Genomic DNA, 19,343 nt, shown 5'->3' with positions numbered 1-19,343 from the left:
TGTTTATGTGCCTTCTCAGTTCTTTTCTTTCCTTTCCAGCACATTATGCAGCTGGATGGGCGGGGCTGTGCTGCACACCTGTGGCACATTTGGAGCGCTCATTATTTAAGGACTCCTGTCACCGTCTGCGAGTGTCGGACTATTGCATTTGCTTGTTACCTGCTTTGCTTACCGCTGTGTGCTCATCGTCACCCTTGGTGCTTCCCGACATTCTTCGATCGTGTTCTGGTTTGATCTCATTTACTTTTGTGTTTTATTGGGATTTTGTAATTGTAATTTTGTACTGTTATATTCACGCCATTTTGGCGTGCTCTCTCAGTTGTATTTTCTGACCCGCGTTTTCTAGCGTGCTCCCTCAGTTGTATTTTCTGACCCGCGTTTTCTAGCGTGCTCCCTCAGTTGTATTTTCTTACCCGCGTTACTTAGCGTGCTCTCTCAGTTGTATTTTCTTACCCGCGTTACTTTGGCGTGCTCCCTTTGTTCTCGTTTTTGTAATAAATACTTCTAATTTCAAAGTCTGTGTTTGGATCCATATTGTAACATAACACATTGCACACTGTTTCATGATGACAACGTAAACTAGGCTCATTGTGTGAATGCAACTCCATTGCAATCCCACAATTTTTTTCCTACATACTATTCTGATTTCTTTCCTTTGATGCTTTCATCCTTCTTTGTGAGCATATTTGCTTCAGCATGCTACATCTTAAAGTGATTTGCACTTTGCTACTTCGCCTTCCTACAATATCCCGCCTCATCAACAATGCTAACATGGTCACCAGCTCTCATTCTCTTCATTTTAAATTACAGGGGCCATGATTAGAATGACACCTAGACACAAAGAGGTGGTCTTTTTAGCTGACTCTTAACACATGTTGAAAATTGTGCACAAGATGCAAGAAAGAAACTGCTGTGGATGGACAATCAAAGCTTTGGTGTGCTGCACAATACAAATGGATTCATCAGTCAGTAAAATGCACTGTAGATTTCGATGGGGGAACGAGTTCACCTTGCTCCAGCATGAGTTGACAAATTTTATTTTAATCCACATCGGAATTCTAAATCTTTTTAGTAAGAGATAAGTATAAATGTGGGTGCAGCATAATGCAAAAAGTCACATTAAGGTTAGTTGTGCATTTAATAAAGGCATAGTATGTAGATAAGTTGTGTAGGAGAAAAAAATGATGTGAAAGAGGAAATTCTGAGTCTAGTTTTTGATTCTGCTCCCAGAAATTCATTAACAATTGCAGTCAGACGTAAAACAACAAATTATTTTTTAAATTGTTGCCCAGTGTTGTCATTCTCTGACTGTTAAACCTATTGGGTATTTGTACAAGCACAGTTTATTTATTGCCTCTTGTTGTGTTGTGGCTGCATTTGCCATAATTTTTCTGATGTTATATAGTTGTGAGAAATTTGAATTCTCATTCGGTCATTTTGGTGATATAAAAACACACCATAGTTTGATTCAGTAGGAATCACCAGCTTTCGTCACCAGCATGACACCACGGGTAAGCTACTTTATGTTCATGTTTGTTTGATCCATGGTATTATTTTTTTTGTTGTTTAAATCCCATGCTGGTTTGTATGCTTTGCTTTATGTCCTGGTGCTTTATATTAGCTACAGCGCTCGTTTGCTGCTCTCAGAACCACTGGTGCAATCACTTGCAGTAGTAGCGCTTAAACAATGTCGGCAAAAGTTATAAAGTTAAAGGTGCAAGATGTAGGAATTGCACGTCAATTATTCATGAAATTGCCACACTATTTCAATTGACATTAAAGAAACATGTTTCATGAAAATACTTCCATGGACTTCATAATATATTGACGGGACACGGGGTGCGTGGCCGAGTAATAGGGGGCCTATCTCTGTCAAAGCTGACTGAGTGGAAACAGACAATGGGCGTTTTACGTTGAAAATTCTTGACAATAAATACTTAAATCTCTGAATTCTTTATAGAAATGGATGTAAAACAGTCTCGATTCTTGGTTAAAAGCAAAAAAAAACAAAAAAAAACGGGCAGTTAGCATTTATTCATTCATTCATTTTCCATGCCGCTTTTTCCTCACGAGGGTCGCGGAGGTGCTGGAGCCTATCCCAGCTAACTATGGGCAGTAGGCAGGGTACACCCTGAACTATTTTACGTAAATACTGTATGTCGAATGTGCTGCTAGACTTTAAGCCACTGTGGCACCGCCTTTCACCACAAAGAGCTTTTTACATTGAAAATTCTTCTGAATAAATGCTTAAATCCCTGAATTCTTTGTAGATATGAATGTAAAAGTCTCGATTCTTGGTTAAAAGCAAAAAAAAAAAGGCAGTTAGCATTCATTTTAGGTAAATATGTCGAATGTGCATGAGAAATATATATAATGCTAAAAAACCACAAAAATATATATATAATGACAGAATAATACAGAAATATATATAATGCTAAAATCAATGTGTTGTGATAAAATCATGATTATTATAGTTGGTGACATTGTTAAGATGAAGATCATAAGGATAATGAGGTCATGCTTACAGTATGTTGTTATTATTCATTATTTAGATTGTGATGTATTTTGTTTATTGTATTCCTGCTCACTGGTAAGTTATTACCTGCTGTGTTACTCAATAATCAAGAGAGCCTGGTGAGTAATCCATCAATGCTGAGTGACGACCCCTATTCAGAGGGCCGTAAAAAACAAAAACTCAAATGAACACTCAATATCAAACGTTTGTGTTTTTATTACCAAATACTTTTTTTGGAGGACTACCTGTTTATTTTTCTTGAGTCATACAATGATTCCCGCTACTTGAGCACTATCATTTCTTTTTAATCGAACTAGTTATATCAAGCTTGTTGGGGGTCTACGATCGGCAGACATTTGCTACATATAAAGGAATCATGTTTAAGACGCCTTTTCTTTCTTTGAATTGTTTGTTAATTATTTTGCCGCAACTGCACTTACATTTGATAGAAGGCCTTGCAGCGGTATTATGAAAAACAAACAAAAAAAACTACGTAGGGTTATGTCCGCACTTTCTTTCTAGTATAGTGATCTGAGACAATATTATTAAAAATCATTTATCTTAGTGAATCTAATTAGATTGTACAGGTATGCCTAATGAAGTGTAGGGAGAGTTTATATTTGCTTCTAAAGATACTGGCTCAATTACAACATTTAGTGCAGCAGTCATCTTGATTAATGAGGCTGGATGCAAAAACACTTCACGTTAACAATAGCTGGCAGAGAGAATGAAAGACTGTAAATCGCATATGGCGGAACAGAGTGTCTGAAATGAGATCTTTTGAGTCCTACCTGGCTTGAGAAATGTTGCTGAGGCATAGAAAGAAGATCCACAAGGCCAAGTGCAGGGCTTCAGGCTTCCCAAATGCAGCAGCCATATCAATTTAAACAGAGGACCCCTAAAGGAAATGACACATCATGTTGAGTTAGACCTTTTAGTATAAATGCTGTGTTTTACAGACTCTGCAATTGAGGTGTTTACACGTTTTTGACAAATATTGACCATGTAGTATTCATGTTTTGAGAAATACAACTACAAATGCGAAAAGTATTCACTCATTGTCTGCCATTTACGGAGCTAGACGTCCAACGTCTACTCGTGCTACACTCTAGGGCTGCAGCTATCGAATATTTCATTAGTCGATTAATCGATGGACTACTTAGTTCGAATAATCGAGTAATCGGATAAGGAACATGAAAAATTAAAATGCCTGAGCTGGGCCTCAAATGGTATATATATATATATATATATATATATATATATATATATATATATATATATATATTTCTTTTTTAAACATGAGGATCTACGTTCAACAAAAGAACAACTGGCTAACTTACATTGAAAAAGTCCGCTAGCTTAAATGCAGTTTAAAAGCAGTAAAAGGTTTTTTTTTTCTTTTTTTTTTTTTTTTTTTACAATGCTCTTAATAAATGGTTCAGACACATATTCCCACAAAAAACGCTAAATATACCCATTAACGAAATTAAGAATGCATTAAAAAACATTAGCTCAAACAAAAACTTAGTTTACGTTGGTCTTAACAGGGAGCAGTTAGATTCAGCCATGTGAAAAGAGGCAGACCAGGGAGCAGTGTATCCACCCTCATCAATAAAACTAATTGCAAACACTTTCAAAATAAACCATTAAAACGCCAATTTAACTAAACGAATACTCGAAGCAACAAAATTTAATTCGTATTTGTTTTGTAAACGAATACTCGAGTTAATCGATTAATCGTTGCAGCACTACAACACTCATTTCAATTCACAGCAGATTTGGTAATTGAACGCCACATGATTGGACGTCTATCATCGTCAATGGCACTAAAAGAGTCCAGCCCCTTTCACTTACACCAGAATACTGTTTAAATCCCAGGATTTAAACGGGCAGGCTTTGTATGTGAAACTAATTTCCTGGGTCGACTGACACGGAGATTACACGGACATTTAACAGGTCTTGTTTTAGCATAATGTCCGGGACTTTCCCGGGACAAAGCGTATGTGAAAGCAAGCGTTAAATTCCCGGGTCACAGCACGATGGCTGATGACGTAAATATGGCCGGCCGATCGTCACTTCCTCTTTCTTCGTAGTAAGACGAAAAGCCGTAAACAAACATCGCAATTATGAACATAGCAAGCTGGAAATAGCTAAATTAAACTGAAAACATAACGAAATTAAATTGTTACTGGATCGTAGAGCCGAGGAAGAGAGTCCATCGTTCATCTTTGGAAATGTGTGGTTTATTTTGTTGCCGATGTTAACAAAAATACAAGCAATCACGGAAAAGGGAGAATAACACAATGGTTTTGTGACAGTAGGTCGACGGGGATCAATAATACTAACCTAAGTGCTTGGCAGAGAGCCGATACGACAACAAAACAAATACACTCAAATACCAGCACAACGTACGGGATTTCAAAACAAGGGCGGCAGACGAACAAGCTAGCAAATGCACGAAATTTGAGAGTACAAGGTGTCGAATGGCGAACAGCAAGTTAATATCTCAGCACCCTTCTCTTGAATCGCCTGGGCTTAAATACAGTCTTGATAGCTTGAATTGGCTGCAGTTACGATGTCGGGAACTCTCCCACAACCGTCTCTGTAACAAAATACGAGTTGACCAAAATTGTGACAGCCTGTGCTGACCAAAAATGACGTAATGTCCGAGTTATAAAAACGCGCCAGCAGCCCTCCCCGCACAGAGGGCGCCAGTAGGCCACCCGTGACAAGTCTGTGAAAGTGCCCAACTCGTGTCATGCCCGGGATATCTCTACATGCGTAAAAGCAATGACGCAAGTAAATCCTGTGTCACCTTATACGGGAATTTACCGGGATATGTTCGTGAAAGGGGCTTTTTAGATATTTACACGTGGCATACAATGAGTAAAAAATATGGATTAAAAAATTTTGTGTGTTAACATACCTAATATTGTTACGAATGTTTACAGCGTGACCTCCTTCAACTTCATTACAGAATTACAAGCGCTGAATAACTGCAGTAAAGTTGCACTTCACAGACAAGATAAATCACTTCTTCTCATTGATGCTCTCCAAAATTGGCAGCTTTGCTATTGAAGGCAGCCTAAAAAACCTCCCATCAATATGGGGAAATGAAGCCAAACAACCTCAGTAGAGCAGATGCGAGATCACCGGAGCGCACATGTGTAGCAGCTGTTTTTGTACTTTAAAGGCTTTTATTGTGCTTTTGTGAGATTGTGCCCCCTTTACGGCCAGTGCAGAAAGAAAGGATCAAACAGTCCCCTCAGGGGAATCAATGTTCTCTGTGTTACTGAGAGCAATCTCATTGCACGAAAAACAAATGATTGGATATACTATACTGTAGATGTAAGCTTTTACTGCTTTGTCAAAGTCTTTCAACAATTAATTTGTCTTATCCATTACGAAGAGACACTTAAGAGGGAGTTATTGCAACAAGGTTACATGTCCAGGGAAACATACAGTACTCTCCATTACATTTGATAATAGTTCAACAAACTTCAAGCCACCATGCAATTATTTTCTTAAAGATTAATGGTAAAAACAAACAAACAAACAAACAAGACAAAAAACACACCATTTTTTTCTTTTTCTTTTTTTAATTTTTCAAATTTAAGTCATTAGTATTTCAATACCACTATACCAGTGAATCTCAGTTATATTCTGTTACGGCCCCCCAGGAAGACGTGAATGTTCCGGGCCCCCCCAACTTTCTGCGGCCTTTGTAAATAATGTAATTTGCCTATAAAATTATTATTATAAGGACACCTCTGCATAACATTGTGTCCTTTTTAATAATAAAGGAAAACATATAGCTCAACTTACGATAAAGTACAACTTTATTAACTTTGTTTTGATTGTAACAGAAAAGACTTAAAATGCCTCATTTTGCCTGAATTAAAAAAAAAAAAAAAAAAAAAAGTCATATCAGAACTGTAAAAATACACTTAAAGGGTACCACGGATAGAAAGACATGTAGTTCTTAAAAGATAAATGTTAGTACAGGTTATAGTAATTTGATTTTAAAACCCCTCTTAATATTTTCATTATAATAAAATTTGTAAAATTTCATGTAAAAAAATAAACTAATAGCTCGCCATTGTTGTTGACGTCTCAGAAGGTGACGTCATATGGGCTCCCTGACGTATTTCCACAGTGTCCCTCTAACTATCTAAGGTCGTGATTTAAATCCACCACAAGGTGTCAATGGCGAGTTTTAAATTAATTAGAGATCAAGCCAACGAGTGCGTTTTGTCTCTCGACTGACGCCGTAGTTTCCGGTTTCATTGTACCTTACGCTCATTTCAGTGTGGTTTTCACAACATACAAGACTCCTGATAATGGGTCCCAGCATCATAGTTTGTATATTGTGACTAAATATTGCCATCCAGTGTATTTGTTTAGCTAAACGCGTTGCTAAACTGTTTAGCGTTTTACCGAAGTCTGAGTAAGTTTTATGTGTATTTTGCATATCTTGATTCTGAATGCCAGTTCTCTTTCCATTGTTGCTTAACCGTGTGAGCATAGGGCCTCATTAATACAGATCGAAGCGCTTTTCTTTTTGTGAACATAATTTTTTTGAGAGATATGAATATTATTTTTGTTGTATTTTCACTATAAGATATTTATATTTGTCGTGAAGGATTTGCTGAAGCGTATGTCAATAAGCGGCCCGATCCAATGAACGCCTGTGCCCACTTGCTCTGCCTCTTAGATCTCAATTTGCAAAAAAGGAGTCATTAAAATCTGTTGGGCATTAATACATTTAATTGTTTTACGTGTCATTTATTCACCGGGAAGCAACCGGCAGAATGATCAAAAATCTGGAAATCTGCTTTTACGTGACAAATATAAGGTAAGACGTCATTAGACGCCATTAGAGGCAAACGTTTTCGTGTGTTGTGATGCACGGCCCCGGGAAATCAACAAAAATAATCAAAACTGCTGTGTTTCACTGTATACCCGAATAATACGTATGTAAAGCACATGGCAGCTCTTGATGCTAACTATCTCCATAATAATATTGGAATAAGTTGGATCACACAATAGTTTACCGTCAAGATCTGCAAACAGTTTTTGACATCACTCTCCTGCTCTCGTCACTAGAGCAAGGGAGTGCTGTCACTAGCGAACTTGACACATAAACGCAACTCTACTCATCGCTTTTGCTGTCTTTCACATTAATGTTCCACTCAGGTTCAAATTGGATGGGCAGAACCGAGGACATGTTAATGTAGTTAAAGAGTGACACGGTGGAAGTCCGCCAGCGTGTCCGTGTGATGTCACCGCCCTGCGACATCAACAACAATGGCGACCTACTAGTTAAAATAATATTACAAATTTCATTAAAACGAAAACATTTAGAAGGGGTTTAATATCAAATTATTAAAACTTGTACTAACATTTATCTTTTAAGAACAACATGTCTTTCTATCTGTGGTACCCTTTAACTGACATTTTCTGACCATTTAATACTGAAAAATAAAATTTGATCAAATCAATATATAATAACAATAATTTCAAATTGATTAGCAACATTCACTCATGAGAACAATATGCCAAACCATTTGACCGAAAAAACAAAAGTAGAACCGGCGGCAGGTGGTGTGTCGACCCAAATGCAGGGAAAGGAAGGCGAGGCAGATTGACGATGCAAATATTATTTAATTAAGGCAAGCAAAAAACAAAGTACCAACAAATAATGACGAGATCCCAAAAAACACCGCAGCTAACAAAACAAAAGTTACTAACAAAAGGCTGATTATCAAAAACTTACTGAGGGGAACACGAGGGCTTGGAGAAAACTGGCGAGAACAGGTTCGGACGTGCACATGGAGATTAACAATGATGCAACAAGGAGTGAAAAGAAACTGGGACCTTATACTGTATACACACAGAGACAAGGGGTAACGAGACAACAAGGAACAGATGGGTGACACAGAAGGATGCAGATTGGCGGATACACTAGGAGCAGACACAACAGGTGAAATCAATGGGCAATCACAGGAACACACTCAGAGGGAACCAACACAAAACCTAAAAAAAAACAAAAACAAACAAATGAAGCGGCTTATCAATGTGATTGGGGTCTAATGTTTTCAAGTGACGTCTTAAATGATTTGGCTTCCTGCTGTCAGTTGCAAACATTTTTAGACACAGACTGGGCTTTCCTCGTCTTCCAGAAAAGTCAAAGCCAAACGCTACACGCTTCGCCATACTTCCTCTTCTTAGCTCTTCAATATCTCCAGTGCTCTTTGCTGTGTGCAGTTGTTTGGTTAAAGAAATACAGCGCACACTCTGAAAATGAGTGTGCCACTGCACCCAGAGTGGATATGCAATCACACTTTATTCTAGTACGGCAAAAAAGAATATTCCCTGAGCTCACATGCGCAACCCCCAGTATCGTTCTGCGCCCCTCTGGGGGGGCCCGCCCCACTATTTGAGAAATACTGCACTATACACAGGAAACAAGACAGTGGTGAGGTATTTCATCCATATTATGGATATCTGACATCTCAGTGGATATGCAAATAAGGATTCAATCACATCATGTTAATTTACATGCTATTGCGGGATGAACTTGAGTAGCCATATGCCCAGTTAGAATAGCACTCATTACATATTTGCCAAGTCAATACAATCAATTTGGATTTGCACCAAATTATTAACCTTCATAAATACACACTTGTGTTTTTGTAATGAATTATTTATTATTATTTGTCATTATTTATCCTAATCTTGTGCCGCTTGACATCGAACCATATTGTCAAAATCTTGTTTGTCGTCAAAAAACAGTCAAATAATCACCTTTTTTCTTTCTTTCTTTATTTTTTAATTAACTCATTGGCTGCTATTAATAGTGTTGGACATCCAGTCTATTTAAAGTTCATTCGCTAGCAGCCTTCAAGTTCAAATGATTTGGACGTCTCCCATGACAAACTCACTTCAGTTCACAGCAGAAGGAAGATTGAACGCTACATGACTGGACGTCTATAATTGTCAATGGCACTGACAGAATAAATGCATTTTGTTAAGGCCATTACGGCATCTCTAGGCATTAAAGCTTTTATGTTGTGCAATAAAACCAAATGATACCCTCTAGACTCATAGATGTCATTTCCCTGTCTTGTAATGACTGAAAGAAAAAAGACCATGATTTCATTTCGTTTCTTTAGAAGTCCTGATGTCCTGGATGTATAAATATTTTAAAATATACATACAGTAAATCCCTAAGCAGTGTGCTTTATTAAGGCCCCACTGGAACACATTCTGTTTACTGAACTAGTTAAATTGTTAAAAGAAAGTCTCATTAAAAGGATGCCCAGCAACTGGAAGAATAATGATGTGCTCAATAAACAAACATGAAATAGTACAAATTTAAAAACATGGGAAAAAGTGAACTCTTCATCATTCTAACAGCACATTACAGAAATTAGAATTTTCTCTAAGATGCCTGTTTTGTTGTTTTGACTCTTCGACAAAAGCACCAATTAGGAAAAAGGCCTTAGTTGTATTCGCTCAACAGTGTGCTTGCAAAGTGTTGAAGATCCCATCACGCCGTTTTCCCAGGATATCAATCTGGTGAAAAAGATTAGGTTTTTAAGATGTATTTTACTTTTATTTTTCAAGGGTTACTACAAAGCAACAAAATAATCTAGGTTTACAAGGCCATTGTCAAAACAAATGAAAAAAAATGTCTGTTTATGTCAGTGTTGTTTTTTGCAGCCTTTTCAAATTTTTTCTTAGTCTTCTGGACAAAAACACTTATTAGTCTTATACCCCTGTCCCACTGAAACTAGTGGGTCAATGCGCGTTTTTCCAAGCCGATGCATCCCACTAGCAATTGGCATTTGGCACCTTTCCCATTGACGAAAAAAGCCGTGTCTTTTTTTTTTTTTTCACCCGTCTAACCCCCACCTCTCCTCAGCCGTGTGTAAGGTGCGTGACGTCACCACGCTAAGATGCGCTTTGACAAGTGCGACCGAATTTATTCATTTCAAGGAAGTTAACAATGCAAAGCAACATGGAAGCCTCCTTTCCGTTTGTGTTCTCTGTTTTCATGCATTTTACTGCCCGCAAAATGGTCGAAATGCAACAAAGGATCAACACTGTGCTTGTTCTGAGGCAACGTAGGCGACGTAAATTTTGGTTTGAAATTGAAAGGAGTCGTGTACGTCACAGGAGGAGGAGAAGAGCCTTTGTTTCGTCTGTTATGGCTATTGCTAACGCTGCTACACCGACTGTTCGCCGTATGTGGATCCGGGCTAGAGCACATGGTTTTTGTTTTTTGTTATGACGCATCACGTACTAGCCTACGTCACCACGTAGATTAGGGTGTTGACTGTTGACCCGGGGTTTTGCTTTCACACTACATGGCGATCAGAGCCGAGGTGATTTTAACGCGGGTCGCTTGGCGGGTTGATTGACATGGGTCGAGGCGGGTCGCTTCACCTTTCCCACTGCCACCAAAAGCCGATTGTTAGCGGGTTGACGCGGGTTTTTTGGCCAGTGGGAAAGGGGTATTGGTCATATTTTAGTCATATCAAAATGTTTTCGTCCTCATCTAGTTTTACTCAACGAAATCTCATACAAATTTCGTCTAGTTTTAGTCGACAGTTACTCAAAATGTTTTCGTCGTAAAATTCATAAGTTTGTCCAAAAACAAATAAAGGTTTCCAACAATTTCGAATGAATATAGACAGATGAGCACATAATGAAGCATCTACAAGGACAACATCAACTTTGTGATGATAATACACACTCAGCAGGAAAAGCAGGACATTATTTTCAATTAAACCTACCTAGAAGCCACAAACTATATGTTAAACAAAAAAGTTGTCACAGTGTATATCATCTTCTAGACTTACTGACCAGAAAAGCCAAGATGGACAATACAATGCAATGCAATCGCAGTGGGTTATTTTCCAAGTATCCTAGACTTAAGCAGGTAATATTGCATATCCCATAAGTTTTATTTTCTTTGAAAGTGAGAGGACACTTGCTATTCTGAAGTTAATGCCATTGACTTCATAACCTATTGACATGACACGGGAAACGGGGCCGATTCGTTAGGTGGCCTATTTTCAAAAACTTCGAATTCAAATATTTACAAAACCAAAGATTCTACCGACCTAAAAACAAAACAGGCACCTACCTTAACCATATGTAAGTCTCCATGAGCAGTGGCATCACAAAATTCAAAGCTGTTCCCTTATAAAATCCCGATTAATTATTTTTATATAAGTATAATACAACTTAAAATGGCTATAAAAGGCTCAGATTTTACACTAGATGCACAAAAATCACCAAATACAGAGATAATCACCTATATTTTCAGGATCAATAGCAATATTTAAAATATCATATAAGTTTTTGACCAAAATAGCAACTTATTTCTTTTTATTTACTGCAAGTTTTTAACAGCTAATAAATCACTTCATTTAACATCAGAAAATTAATACTTGAGGAAAACATGCAGAATCAGTTATAAATAATATGTAAATAGATTATTAATACATTCTAGGGCTGTCAAAATTATCGCGTTAATGGGTGGTAATTAATTTTTAAAATTAATCACGTTAAAATATTTGACGCAATTAACGCACATGCCCCGCTCAAACAGATTAAAATGACAGCACAGTATCGTGCCCACTTTATACTTGTGTTTTTTGTCTCCCTCTGCTGGCACTTTGGTGCGACTGATTTTATGGGTTTAAGCACCGTGAGCAATGTGTAATTATTGACATCAACAATGGCGAGCTACTACTTTATTTTTTGATTGAAAATTTTACACATTTTATTAAAGCGAAAACATTAAGAGGGGTTTTAATATAAAATTTCTATAACTTGTACTTATGAACAGTATGTTGAATGTAGATCCGTCTTGTGTCTTATCTTTCCATTCAAACAATAATTTACAGAAAAATATGGCATATTTTACAGACGGTTTGAATTGCGATTAATTATGATTAATTAATTTTTAAGCCGTGATTAACTCGATTAAGAATTTTAATCGTTTGACAGCCCTAATAAATTCTATATACAATCACAACTTATTATAGAATAGAATAGCCCTTATTATCATTATACAATATATACTCTTAACAAATGAGGCTAGCGGCCGCCTGGCATAACAGGAGCTTTTCTGACAAAAATTCTTGTGAATAGATGCTTAAATTCTTTATAGATATGGACGTAAAACAGTCTCGATTCTTGGTTAAAAGCAAAGAAACCATGCAGTTAGTATTTATTTTACATATATTGACAAAGTACAATGCTACTATGTTAGCAAATGAGGCTAGTGGCCGCCTGGCGTAAAAGGAGCTTTTCTGGCAAAAATACTCGTGAAGAAATGCTTAAATCCCCAAATTCTTCATAGATATGGACGTAAAATAGTCTTGATTCTTGGTTAAAACCAAACAAACCGTGCAGTTAGCATTTATTTTGCGTATATTGATACAGTACCGTACCACTATGTTAGCGAATGAGGCTAGCACCAGCCTATTAATGATTTCTATGCTAATGTTAACACGAATGCTACACTAACGCTGGGAGTTACATTTAGCGTCTGATGATCACTCAGCACAGACATTTAAAGGGAACCTCAGACTTAAAGACTTGCAGGCTTTAATAAGCCACAGTAGTTTAAATTTTTTTTTTTTTTTTTACTATAATATGTTATTAGAAACACATAAAATATTGCCATTGATTTAAAAATCTGTAATATTTAGTACATGCTTTGAACTACGGAGGGCGCCATGTTTTAAGCGCGCAATGGATGCTCGGGGTGATGACGTAGATTAGCACTGTCTAATGCTACAGTTGTTTTGCATTTCCTTCCTACGAAACGAGAATGCTCAGTGCGCTTTGTGCAAGCATCCGCACGCATGCGCACATCGGTTAAAAGCAGTGAGTACTCATTATTTTTAGTTTTTATTGAGTTTTTTTTTATCACCTTTTCATTGCCTCAGAAATACTTTTTGTATGTATTTCCCTTGCATACTTTTAACTAGAGATGTCCTGATCGATCGGGTCCGATCACGTCATTTTCAAAGTATCGGAATCGGCAAAAAAAATATCGGCCATGCCTTTTTTTAATATATATATATTTTAATTAAATCGTTTTCTAATTGTATTTAACGTTACGGACATAATATGTTACACTCATCCAGAGTCTTTAGTTTAGGCTTAAGGTAGGGTTATCAAATTTATCCCGATAATGGCGGTAATTAATCTTTTAAAAAATGTATCACGTTAAAATATTTAATGCAATTAATGCATGCGTTACACGACCCACTCACGCATTGTCGCGCTCAATCTGTTATGGCACCGTTTTACCTATATAGAGAGATAAAAGGCAGCGTAAAATGAGTAGAGTGAATTTTGGCAGCCTTTGGAGCGTAATTTTAATTGGCTAAAGCCTTACAGTCCCTCTCCCTACGATTAGAAATATCATGGGAAGCAATGTGAGGACGCAAGGTAGCAATTGATCTTTTTCTTAACACCTTATGTTATTTACCAACGCAGAGAAGATATACCAATTGGTAGCACTACGCACAGTCATGGTTCCACTTCCCATCACGCATCTGGGCATGGCTACAGTATCATTTACTGAAAGCTCAACAAATACACTAGATGGCAATATTTAGTCACAATATACAAAGTCACAAGTCCTCCTATCCGTGGATCCCTCTCACAGAAAGAATGTTAATAATGTAAATGCCATCTTGAGGATTTATTGTCATAATAAACAAATACAGTACTTATGTACTGTATGTGGAATGTATATATTCGTCCGAGTTTTATTCATTTTTTTCTTAATGCATTACCAAAATGTATATGATCGGGAAAAATTATCGGGAATGATTGGAATTGAATCGGGAGCAAAAAAAAAGCAATCGGATCGGGAAATATCGGGATCGGCAGATTTTCAACCTAAAACGATCGGGATCGGATCGGGAGCAAAAAAAACATGATCGGAACAACCCTACTTTTAACCATTGTGTTTTCCTGTAAGCAGTGTTGATCTATTGACCACATTTGTTACTGTCACGTGCGTATTAAAAACGTCCTTATTTAATAAAACTACATTTAAGTATTTTCTTAAGGCATGTTTTTAGTACGTTCTGCCTGTATGCATCTATACAAAACAAGTTGAAAGCGCACTGTAGTACTTTGAGTGTCAAATTTGCCTTGTGTAGACGTTTTGCTGATGTAGGACATTTTGGCAGAACACCGGGTTACGCAATTCCTACAAGGCGAGACATCCAACAATGCGACGAGTACTTACGATTTGTGTTATTTAGTCCTTTTCATTGCCTCAAAATACTTTTTGCATGTGATTCCCTCTCATACTTTTAAACATTGTTTTTTCTTGTCGTAGCTTTAAAGCAGATTGTTGATCTGTTGATCACATTAGTCACATAGCATATTTAAACCACCCTTATTTGATATTACTATGTTGAAGTATATTTTTTAAGGCATCTTTAGTATGTTCTCTCACTATGCATCTAAACAAAACAAGCTGAAAGTGCACGGTTGTACTTTTGCTGTCAAATTCGCCTCTTGTAGGTCGTTTAGCCGGTGTAGCACATTTTGGCAGAACACTTATTTTTTTTCCCTACTGCCGTCTCGTCACATCCTGTCTTTCCTGTACATTTTGCTTTTGCTGCTCGTTTTGTTAAATATCGACAGTGCTTTTATGCTCATTAATGTTCCACTCGGGTTGAAATTGAAAGGGTTGAACAGATGACATGTTCCCATTGCTAGAGTCATACTCTGGAAGCTTGGCAGTGTAAACATGTGATGTCACCACCCTGTGACGTTAACAACAGTGGCGACCTACTAGTTAAACTAATTCTACAAATTGTATAAAAACAAAAACATCAAGAGTGGTTTCAATATCAAATTATTTCAACTCATAATAATCTTTTAAGAACTAAAAGTGTTTCTATCCGTGGATCGCTTTAAAGGCTCAAGCAACATTCCATATTCTCTCTTGCCAAGATGGAAAACAAATCTTACAGTGTTTCCAAACAAGCAAGAAGGAGCGCAGCCTATCTTGACATACATCCAACACTCTGATGAAGACGGAGAGGTGCAGCACATCTCACATGAGTGACATGACCCAAACACTGCTATGATGCAAGCGTACTCCACGTACTATGTGAAAATGTCACGCATTGTGAAGATATGACACAAACGATATCGCATTTTTGTCTCATCGTCGTCTTGTCAGACAAAAACTGGCATTCGTCTCGTTATGCTCTACTCTACCGAGCCATGTTTTTAGCTCGTCACGTCATTTTCATTTAAAAAAATTGTTCGTCGACGAAATATTTTTATTATCGTTATTGCTGACGAAAACAACACTGGTTTGTGTTAATACCACACGTAAGAGAGTGTTATGCTAGCTGTTGTGGGAAGCTAATATTAAGATAACATCATGCAAGTGATCATTTCTGTAATATGGAAATTTAGATGTGCTTTTTTTCACTCTTTAATATACAGTATATGCTCTTGTATTGGATCAGAACTTGATATTGACAGATCTTTGAAATCAGGTGAGTCAGGGTTGAACTTGACAAATACAGTGCCCTCCATAATTATTGGCACCCCTGGTTGAGATGTGTTTTTAGCTCCTAATAACTTTTTTTAATTCAAATAATACGGGACCTTAATGGAAAAAAAGAGAAAAATTCAACCTTCAATACAAGTGCATTTATTCAGTGGGGGAAAATCCCACATAAAGAAAGAATTATTTGACATCAAATAATGTGTGTCATAATTATTAGCACCCCTGGTGTTAATACTTTGTACAACCCCCTTTTGCCAACAAAACAAGGTCTGGGGACTGAGATGGCAATGGGAGGAGCTTGATTTTGTGTCTGGTAAACCATTTCTGTGTAGATTTGGCCATATGTTTAGGGTCATTGCCTTGCTGAAAGACCCAGTGACGACCCATCTTCAGCTTTCAGGCAGAGGGCAACAGATTTTGATTTAAAATGTCCTGGTATTTCAAAGCATTCATGATGCCATGCACCCTAACAAGGTTCCCAGGGCCTTTGGAAGCGAAACAGCTCCACAGCACCACTGACGTGCCCCCATACTTCACAGTGGGTATGAGGTGCTGTCTACACGCCAAGAAGCTGTTTGGGAGGCATGCACGGAGAAAACCTTTCCTCAATCACAATCATAAATGCAAATGTCTGGATTTCGCCAAGTGGTATTGGGGCTTCAACTGGGACCGTGTGCTTTGGTCAGATGAGACCAAGATCGAGCTTTTTGGCAACAAACATTCTAAGTGGGTCTGGCGTGCCACGAAAGATGCGCATGCTGAAAAGCACCTCATACCCACTGTGAAGTATGGGGGTGGGTCAGTGGTGCTGTGGGGCTGTTTCGCTTCCAAAGGCCCTGGGAACCTTGTTAGGGTCATTGGCATCATGAATGCTTTGAAATACCAGGACATTTTAAATCAAAATCTGTTGCCCTTTGCCCGAAAGCTGAAGATGGGTCGTCACTGGGTTTTTCAGCAAGACAATGACCCTAAACATATGGCCAAATCTACACAGAAATGGTTCACCAGACACAAAATCAAGCTCCTCCCATGGCCATCTCAGTCCCCAGACCTCGTTTTGTTGGCAAAAGGGGGTTGTACAAAGTATTAACATCAGGGGTGCTAATAATTGTGACACACATTATTTGATGTCAAATAATCATTTCTTTATGTGGGATTTTTTCCCCACTGAATAAATACACTTGTATTGAAGGTTGGATTTTTCTCTTTTTTTCCATTAAGGTCCCATATTATTTGAATTAAAAAAATATATATATTAGAAGCTAAAAAACACATCTTAACCAGGGGTGCCAATAATAACGGAGGGCACTGTATGTGATTGGACAACCCAAATGAAAAGCCTTTCTGCATGGCAATAACAAATAGAAAGACTGCTGCTGGCCTGCCGTCTACAATTGTGTATCTGATCTACCAATACCTGTCATGCAAATGAAGGACTCGGTTCCTGGGGCTCAGACTGTGCTGGAGACAGAGGAAGAAAGAAAAAACAACAAACATAACGCTTTTGTTGGCAAATTAAAAATAGCTTGCCTTAGGTGACAGTAAACCTAAAGCACTCAACATTTCACACGCTCGACACTTGTTTTCTTTTCTGCCGTCATTTCTTCTTGCGGGCTAAAAGGCATAAATTCATTGGGTAATGTACTGTAATCTTATTTGACAGAATCAAAAAGCTGGCAAAGCGTCTTGATTCCATTTTGTGACTAGGTGTCTTTGCAAAGACGTGTGTGGATTAAAGATCATTTGTATTTGAGGATTTTTTAAATTTTGGGTGTTATTGTTGCCATTGACGGTGATAGACGTCCAAAAATTCTTCTGCTGTGAATTTAAATGAGTTTATCACTAGTAAATAACGAATCCATTTGAATCTGCTGTATCAATATTTCTTATCCATTTATCAAATCTGCAATATACAAATACCCAGCGACCTTCCCTTGACCCATGTAATGAAAGAGTTCAACGAACCAGACCAATCTAAAAACACTTTTCAGCAGCAAACCATTGCTAACTGAAGGTTGTCAATTACTTATTGATGGGCTGGAATAACTGTAAAGTTATTGTTTTTCTTTTAAATGCTGTACCTTTTCTGCTTGACTCACACTTGCCAAGAAACATGCTATAGTAACAACTCCCAACCTAACACTGTTGAGAGTGAGTGACTAGATCAGATACACGGAATAATAGGCTAAATCAGTATGACTTTTGTAATTAGACTTAGTGGCAACACCAACATCCTGCACATCCACAATCAAATCACTTTAGACTATTAGTGTGGTTATTTTTAGAACAAACAAACAAACAAAAAAACCCTGTAATTATCTGCTTGGTTAAGAAAATTAATTCGATTGTCTTGGTCTTGACTGAGTCTCGACTCGGACAAGTCTTGTTTTTTGAACTCGGGGAAATACGAAGACAAGTGCTGTTCTTTATCCTTTTATAAGAAAAGTGACAATTTTTATTAATTAAAAAAAAAAAAAAAAAAAAGAAACACCTGTCATTCAAACACGTAGACATCACCGGTCTAAATTGTAATTATTATTACTAATCACGATTGTATTTTTATATTATTTTGCAAAATAAAATGTTAATGAAAAGTCATAAAAAGACAAATAAACTCTGGTCCCTCCCGCCATTGACAAGAATAGACGTCCAATTTTTTTTCAACTGGGAGGACTGGCTGTGAATGCTCATCTTTCAGTGCCATCGACAAAGCTAGACGTCCAATCCATTCAAAATCGGACATCCAGTGCTGTTAATGGCAGCCAATGAGTTCACTGAGTGCCCTATAAAGAGTTAACAAGTATCAATATGATGTCACATTAAATACAGTATATTGGGTTTTGTCAGTAGCAGGCAACAGGTGTCTCCCATTTTCTGTTGGCATATTTAACTGTGACCTTGCTTGCATTATTTATGAATCACAGCATGTGCCACTTGTTTGCAAGGCAGTAATTATTTCCTGATGAACCTCCTGATGGCTCCCTTGATTCACTACTGTATCCGTTTCTGGGATCAGATTTTTGAAACGAATGTATTTCCAAATGTTTGGTGGTGTGATTAACACAGCAGGTATTAGCTCGCTCCATAATTTGTTATTCCTTTTGAGAAATGGTTATCACCTAAAAAGAGTCAACGTTTAGAAGATGAAAAGCGTGTCTACAAGTTGCACATAAACAGTGAAGTAGGAGGACTCAATCACAACTCGTCTGTGTCCACTGATTCTGTCAGTGAGGGACAAGAGGAAATTAGTCC

The 19,343-nt window shown here is 37.6% G+C and overlaps 1 protein-coding gene across 2 annotated transcripts in view; it reads right to left on the bottom strand.

The window, feature by feature from the left end:
- gabra3 (gamma-aminobutyric acid type A receptor subunit alpha3) overlaps nt 1-19,343 on the bottom strand; it is a 166,270-nt gene that overhangs the window by 101,126 nt on the left and 45,801 nt on the right. For both annotated transcript variants that reach the window (XM_057820346.1, XM_057820347.1), the window contains exon 2: nt 3,307-3,413. In XM_057820346.1, the coding sequence (XP_057676329.1) occupies nt 3,307-3,392 (86 nt within the window). In that variant the 5' untranslated portion in view covers nt 3,393-3,413. The remainder of the gene's footprint in view (nt 1-3,306; nt 3,414-19,343) is intronic.

This window comes from Corythoichthys intestinalis, chromosome 18 (assembly GCF_030265065.1).
Source record: "Corythoichthys intestinalis isolate RoL2023-P3 chromosome 18, ASM3026506v1, whole genome shotgun sequence".
In the NCBI taxonomy this organism is placed as follows: domain Eukaryota; kingdom Metazoa; phylum Chordata; class Actinopteri; order Syngnathiformes; family Syngnathidae; genus Corythoichthys; species Corythoichthys intestinalis.
Note: the sequence above shows the minus strand (reverse complement) of the source record. Positions and strands in the feature narration are given on the sequence as shown.